This window comes from Salvelinus sp. IW2-2015, linkage group LG6.1 (genome assembly GCF_002910315.2).
Source record: "Salvelinus sp. IW2-2015 linkage group LG6.1, ASM291031v2, whole genome shotgun sequence".
Taxonomy (NCBI): domain Eukaryota; kingdom Metazoa; phylum Chordata; class Actinopteri; order Salmoniformes; family Salmonidae; genus Salvelinus; species Salvelinus sp. IW2-2015.
Genome location: NC_036845.1, coordinates 13,311,815 through 13,319,990, shown reverse-complemented (window position 1 = coordinate 13,319,990; position 8,176 = coordinate 13,311,815). Strand labels below are relative to the sequence as shown.

Below are 8,176 nucleotides of genomic sequence, written 5' to 3'. Positions count from 1 at the left end.
TATATACCAGTAATTCATTCATTGCGATCTGGCTTTGGCTGTATGTTATGTGAAAACAGTTTTGGAAGCTTGACTTACCTGAACGACATAGAAACCACACAGCCATCATCATGAAGTAGGTGCGACGGTACTCGGGAGAGAATATGGCATGAAGTTGCATCAACCTCGGATTTCAGAACTGCAATGGATAGCAAAGAAAAATAAACTACTGTCCTAATGATGAAACCCTTGTAATTATTTAATTTACCGAATTGATCATCAATGATATAATGGATTTCTTGACTTCGGTGAATTGGGGGCCGGAACAGCATCCCACTGGGCACAGATGTCAATCCAACGTCTTATTCCACGTTGGTTCAACGTAATTTCACCAACAGGCATGATAGTTCATTTTGAAAAAAAATTACTTAGCAACAAACCTCCACCAGTACTAGATKTACTAGCCTACAAAGACTACAATTTACTGCTGAAATATGAGTCCCAGGCCGTCTACAAAGACTACAATTCAAACAAAGACTACAAGACTACAAGTCCCAGACAGTCCAAAGCAGGCAGCACTTCCTGTGTACGTTGGAAAACTGAGGACACTGTGAAAAGGTAGGTAGCTAATACATGTATTACAACTCACTTTGGGTTATTACAGCTTTGATCATTTATTAATAACAACCCAAACTAGCTAAGGTACTATTCGAGGCTACGAAATGCAGTCAATATTGCTGTGATTACTGCAAGAAGCTAGCTAGCCAGTTTGATAACGTTAGCTAGCTAACGTAGCTAGTTATAGTATGTTGTGAAAGAAATTAGCAAACGCCGTTGCGCAGCATTGCATTTTCATGTATCTAAAGAACATAGGTATTGTAGCTATAACTAACAGATACTGTAGCTATGTAAAGCAGAGTGCTGTAAAATAGCTAGCTTAACAGCAGATAGCGAGCTACTGGATGCAAGCTACAGTTAGAAAAAAATGGTTCCAAAAGGGTTATTCTGCTTTCCCCATAGGATAACCCTTTTCGGTTCCAGGTAGTGCCCTTTTTGGTTCCATGTAGAACCCTTTCCACAGACGGGACAGCCAAATAACCCTTTTGGGTTCTAGATAGCACCTTTTTTTTCTAAGATTGTAACTTCTGAACCTGAAGAGAGACCACTTCTTCATTTCAGGCTTTCTACAGTCGTCGCCTTCCCCAATCTACTGAATGCTGCCCAGTATTCTCCGCTGTGCCTGTCCAATCTCCACCACCCTCGCCTTCACCAGGCCCTTAGCCCACTTCAGACCCCACATGGCTCCTGATCCCAACCGGCCCGTGGAGGGGGCCATACGGACCAAGCTCACCCAGCAGTTGGAGCCAGAACACCTGGAAGTCCACAATGAGAGCCACATGCACGCCGTGCCCCCTGGATCCGAGTCCCACTTCAGAGTCCTGGTGGTAAGCCCACGCTTCGACGGCCTCTCCCTGCTACAGCGCCACCGCCTTGTCAACGAGACCCTAGCCGAGGAGCTGAAGACCTGTGTCCACGCGCTGGCCATCCAGGCCAAGACACCCCTGCAGTGGGGCAGCAACCCCAGCATAGCCAAGAGCCCACCCTGCATGGGAGGATCCAAGGGGGACCACACGGTGGAGGAGAAACTCAAGGCTGGACGGGACTGACCAGCAAAACTCAGCAGTCATCGACCCTGGCTCTAGAGAGTAACAGCCAGTGCAGGCTTTGGTTCCAGCACTAACTCATCTATTAAAATGTGTTGTCTGTTCAATACCTTGATAAGTTTAATCAGGTCTGGAACAAAAGCCTGAACGCCCCATATGCCTGCAGTTGAAGAGGGTGTCAATTAACATTGTTGTAAACTAGTGTGATTTCATTACTGCTTGAGAGGTTGTTTCTAAATGAGCAGCATCACTTCGGTCTCTTGGCAGTTTAATTCAAGAAGAGTTGGGTTTTAGATTAGACTCTTGCATTTAGTGGCCATCACTAGAACTATATGATATGAAGTGATGGAGTGTGTCTGTTTTGTCTGAAAATAAAATGTCTTGTATGTGAGGTCAGAAGTACAAGAAGTCAAGACAGAATAAAGAATATGTTTTCTCAAGGTGCATTGGGGCAGTTTTGTGATTAGCATTATTTCCCCCCAAAAGGCTTGGGTGTCTGTTAATAAAAATACACATTTGATGAAATATTGCTTGTAATGTTTTTGTTTTGCATGCTACCTTTGAATACACATCTGCAATATAGGTTTAAAAACGTGCTGCGTTTTGATTTTGAAACGGAACACTAAATGTAGTACTAGTGGTACCACATGAGGGCAGTATGTGCAAATGTTCTGTTGATGTGAAGTACAGCGTTGACAGAATGATGACACATGGCTTCATTATTTCCCTATGACACTGCCTTTCATCAATTCTTCAATACGGTAATTATTAAATCCAATACTTTTTATTTCATTTCTCACCATACCAAAATGTCAATGTTATAGCAACAGGGGATAATCACTCAATTTGTGTAATATAAAGTGTTTGTTAATAGAGGTGGTCAAACTCGATTGTCTTAACTCACATACAGGGTGTATCACAGTTCACTTACTTCGTTATCAATTTGACTTATTAGCCTGTCTTTTCTAATTATTGTGGATGGCTTAGGGCCAGAAGACAGGGTGAAAGATGTTGGTGGTTCTCAGAATGACATGTCCTAACCCCATCATGGCCGTGTGTTTCTATTTCTGTCTCGGCTGTATGTGTCAACGTGAAGGTCCTCTTGTCCTACCTTCAACCCCAGGACCTGTCAAAATATCTGTTATTACAAAAACATGTAAGAGTAATGGCACGAAAAACATTGTTGGTGATAGCCCAAACAAACAGTGAACGAACGTCTTTTCCCAATGTGTTGTTTTTCCGATAAATTAGTAAACATTTGAATGTTTTAGGAGGTTTTATTGAAATATTTCAGTACATCAACAAACAGGATAACTTTAAAATATGCAACTAAATCAAAACAACCATCCAAGCGGCCATTTTTCCCATGAATTTTTTAAGTGCTGAAAGCTCCTTATTGAATGTGGAGACGACTCAAGGTTGACTTCTACAAATGTCCCTGTCTGGAATAGACGACCTGTCAGGCCTTACAAAAGGCCCTGTGAGGAAGGTGAACAACTGGTGTCACTGGTTTGAAAAAGGAAAACAGTAACACAACCATTTTATGACCCTGTCTATTAGAGTCAGGCCTCAGGGGGAGACGTAAACTACTACACGGGCAAAAAGCGAAGGGTGAAGGCAATTGCAATAAAGTCTACTGCCTCGGGAAGCAAAGACTTGTCTCTGCAAATTAGATTTACCTGTCACAATTCCAGGTGCTGTTATGAGGGAGTGGCGAGGAGGACACGTCAACCATTTTAAGCTAGCATAGCATAGTGCTGTTGCAACAAAAATGACAAAGTTGATTGGCTGATATCCATCATAAGTTTTTATGAGATTAGAGTTTGTCAGAGTTTATTGAACTGCTAGTACACAACTCAATCAGACAATTCTGATGGTGTATAGGTAGCATGGGCTGGGGTCAATTGCTTTCCAATTGGTAATACGTTGAAATGTATTAATTAAAAGTATAAATAATGTTGACATATGTGGTATCTTCAATTCATGAACTGAATGGAAATTAAATATTAAAAACTAAAACAAATGAAAGCCAAACCTGGTAGATAGGCTGCTTTCCCTCTGGCTGGTCCCTGGTGATGATGGATCATTCAGGGGGTCCGGGTTGCCCACGTGTCCCGGTCTGGGTCAGTGGGAACCCACCTCAGTGGTAGCCTGCTCTACGTCAGAGCCAGGAGTGATGGTGCCAGGCCGGGCTGGGACCCTGGGCAAGGCAGGGTTCCCGCGATGGCCCCTGATTTACGCTCCCGGCTCTGGACCAGGGCTCCTTTTGCACAGCTGACCCCTCCAGGTTGGCGGTCAGGGGGGCTCGAGGAGAGGAGGGAGGGAGGGAGGCACCAAATGGGTGTCTACTCTGAGAAAAGGCCCTGCYGGGGCCTGCTTGACCGTCCCTGGGGACTATCTCCCTCCACAGCCCTCCTGGTCAGCTGCAGTGTCTGTGCAGCATGTGTGTGGAGGGAAAATAGCCTGTTAAACACATTTAATTAAACCCCACTAGTAACAACACTTGTTAACTTTACATGTTTTGAATGATAAAGCTGGGGGTGTTACACATTAAAAACTATTAATCATTGTAGGAAATGTTACAAAGACCCATGACTATTGTATGGGATGATTTGTACTAGCTTTATTATCTTATTTTGCATTAAAAACATACTTTGGCATGTCTTCACAGTACACTCGTAGGTCMAAATAGGGAATACATCACATTCAAAACACTAATTACAAGTTAGAAACTTCAGAAAAGGTTTTAAAAGTTCACACTGATCTGATAAATAATCATTATCTGGTTTCACAATGTGAGAAAAAACAAGTGTTGGATTTAAGATGACAGTAATAGCCTATTATAAAAGCCCAGTAAGTCCTTTAATTGGAAGGTTTTTCTCTCTCTCGCAGCACACTGCCTACTAATGAATTCAGTGAATGGGCGGCTTGAAAGAAAAGGACAAAGAAAGAGATAGTGGAAGACAATATCCTTGTGTGGGAGAATTAGTTACACTCAGTAGTCTAAGCATTCAAAGCAGAGAAAGGGGCTACAGGGATTAAGAGAAAAGTCCACACAGGTGGGCTCTGGGAGAAACCAGGGTCACATGACAGGACGTTACCTCGTTTGATAAACACCAGCCGTGCTCACAGGAAGAAGGAAGGGAGTTATTTTATAGGGGAATTAACTGGCRCTACACATCAGGTATTTATTAAGGCAGATCTCCCAGGTGTGCAGTACAACCAAGTCAAGCAAAACATCTTGGAGGGTTTCTTAATGAGAAACATCTTGGATCTCAACTTCATAATGGTCAGTAAATAGTCATACTGATAAGGGTTGTGATTTGAGACTAAGAATGAGGCTAAGCATATTTCAGTCTTCATGGGAGAKGAGTTAAACAATCTCAAACAATCMATCACACGTAATCMCTTTTRCACMTTTTCCTCYGCACATTTGTCAATCATGTCATTAGATGAGAAGCATTYTTCTACCTTTGCCCTTTTACATTTTCACTTATTTTATTCTGGGTGCAAGAACGTTTGACCTCTTCACAAACTCCAGTCATAAAATAAGCAGGTCATATCGATAGTTTTTTTCCCCCTTTTCAACCAAAGAAGACAAAATGTTCCGTTGTGTAAAAATATCTACTCAATCGCCAAACACAAAAAAATAATGAAATCGAGTAACATTTTGCATGTGCCACGCAGAGTATCTGCCTTTGTGTGATGACGACTTTTGGTGTGCATGGTTCGCTGACTCACATGACAGTGGAAAACCATGACATCAGAGTTGAGGCTGGGGCTGGTTAAGGCTGGTTTTGGGCCAGAGTGCACAGGCCTTACCCCTAAGCCCTCTGGAGGATCCACACTCAGTAATTGACATGCATGCCTCTTACACTCTCCCCTGCAGGGCTTCAACTAGAGGAGTGTACATGTCAAGACAGATGGGACACAGATAAGACTCCCTCTTTCAACCTCGTCTCTCTCTGTCCTCCCTSCTGCCTCTCTCAAGCTYTCTCTTTCTCAGCCCCCTGTCAGCGTTTGAGCAACCTCTGATCTTTTGTTGATCTATGATGTGTCTTTTAACCTGTTCTCGTTCCTTTCTCAACCTTCCCTCTTCTTCTAATCGCCCTTCAACTGTTTTTAGTTTAGGACCCCCTATCAATCCGCTCTCGATCTGCTCTCGACCCCCACCCGTAGTTTCTCTCGATGTCCTACTATTTTCAAACTTTTCTCAACTTTCCCTCAACCTTGTCTCTCAACTGTTTCAAAGCACCCCCTCTGAATCCACTTCCACCCGCCTTGCTCATCCTCTCTGAACTTTTTTTTTCTCGCAGCCTTCTTCTAACCTTTCTCAACCCTTCCCTCAACCTCCAATCCACTCTTAACTTTTCCTCAACTCTCTCTCAACTTTTTAGCTGGCCCTCATCTCAATCCTCTGTAGACCACCTAACGTAGCCTGGCTGCACTTTGTCCTCCAACCTTCCCTTAACTTTTTCTCAACCAGCCCTGCCATTCAAATGAGCTCCATGCTCCGCTTCTTATAGAGGAATACCAATGCTGAGCCCCCCAGAGAGCTGACAGAGCCTATTTATGTTTAATGCACAGCCTGAAGCTATTATCATATTACCATGTGATGTTATTGCTTTGCCCCCTGAGTATTACTTAATGTTCATGTTTTTAGTCAGAGGTTGTAAGTTATTCAAACATAAATGTTRGGAATCTTTTAGTATTTTGAGTGACAGCTGACAGAGTACATGAGCCTATGGCTGTAGGGTGCGGCGCCTGCTTTGGCATCAACTCTCTCTTCCTTATGGTCTCTTTCTGGTTTAGTTTGTTGGACCAAAATGCACTGACATGGATGGTTACTCATAAATGTAACTTCAACTCATAATTCATTCCCTTTCTATAGGAAATGATCAGACCATGCGCAGATACTGAATAGATGAATGCTTCATTCTCAGGATGTTGAGGAAGTATTTAAGAGCAAACAGTAGCTATTCCACACAGTGCTATGGGGCCTCTTTTTCCTGTTGGAAAAACAAGTGGTCACGGTCGGGTCACCCAAACCTAACGTTGCGGTAAACTCTCATGAATGCCCCCCATTCTATCCCAACCTGCTGAATTGCTGAGAAAAGGCACCTGGTGTGCATTGCTAGTGGTAGTAGTGTCCTATAAAAACCCATGGGAGAGATTGTTTGGCCGGGCGTAGGGCATCCCAACGCAAGGCAAGTGAATAGAGGGTTAATCTTCATCGCTTCAGATGTACGGTCAAGCTGAAAAGAGCCAGAACGCTTGACTCGGGGCTCCGACAAAATGTGATCTATTGTTCATCTGTCGGGCGCCCGTGATATATTCTATCCTACACTCTCGGACAAAACGTACCCGGCGATTATACAAGCGGGGCCACTGGCCTGCAACAACGCCAGCTCAGGGAGTTTGGACACCAGGGTGTTTGACCTCTCGAGTCCTCTGCTCTTTTGTTCTCAGTGACCTCTGTCCCTTTTACCCCCCCTCTCTGAACCTAAAACCTCAGTCCCCGCCCTCACTCTCCCACACACCCTTCACACAAACAAATAAAGAAATGGGGCCCTCCAGTTTATTTTATTAGCACTTTGAAACCCAGGCCTTTTAAAGGGGAGGAGAGAAAAAATAATAATAGGATAGCCTTTTAATTTGAAGAGTTATTAGGGTTCAAATTAAACAACGGGGCTCGGGTGAAGCTCTGGGTCAGATGGGGTTGTCACCGTGTTTGATTTTAGGAACCCCTCTGTTTTTGTCTTTGACCTTGGAGCTCTGAAATGGTGAAAAACGCAGACTTGGAGACCCCAGTCATACGTTGACGTCAGTGAGTGGGGTGTTGGTGACCATATGGGCTCACACTGAGGACCAAGGACCAATGCAGGGGTGTTATTTCTCTCACTCTCTCTCTTTCTCTCTTTTCTCTCTCTTCTTCTCTCTCTCTCTTCTCTCTCAACAGATGGAAAGGTATGCCCCCAAACACACACACTTTTTCACATAAATCACACACACACACACACACACACACCACACAACACACCACACACACACCACCACACACACACACACACACACACACACACACACACACACACACACACACACACACACACACACACACACACACACACACACACACACACACACACACACACACACACACACACACACAACCAGTCCAGTCCAGTCCAGTCCTGGTGTGGTGTGTTCATTGCCAGGGTGCTGTTGTCCCCTTGTCTAACTCTGTGATTTGACCTAGTGAGTAGTGGTGGCAGGTAGGCAGTCCATGTCCCTTCCTGAATACAATTTACAGTAAACACTTTCCACATAGGTCTCCGCTGACCCTGTGTCATGCCCACTTCTCTTGTTCCCTCTCCTCCTCTTCCCCTGTTCCTCTACTTTACAGTTGGTGCTCCCATCATCTTTTCGACTGTTTACTAAACAGACAACAGACTCTCTTGCAGCCCTACCCCCTCTTTCCTCACATGCATGTCTTTGTTTGGAATCATCTGAGCAGAAAATGGTTTACATTA

General features: G+C 44.0%; 1 protein-coding gene across 1 annotated transcript; it reads left to right on the top strand.

Annotated features, from left to right (window-relative positions):
• Positions 1 to 520: 520 nt before the first annotated feature.
• Positions 521 to 1,953, top strand: bola1 (bolA family member 1). Its single transcript, XM_023989135.2, has 2 exons — positions 521 to 597; positions 1,159 to 1,953. Exon 2 carries the CDS (start codon positions 1,194 to 1,196, stop codon positions 1,644 to 1,646), a length of 453 nt encoding a protein of 150 aa, XP_023844903.1. The 5' UTR covers positions 521 to 597; positions 1,159 to 1,193; the 3' UTR covers positions 1,647 to 1,953.
• Positions 1,954 to 8,176: the final 6,223 nt, after the last annotated feature.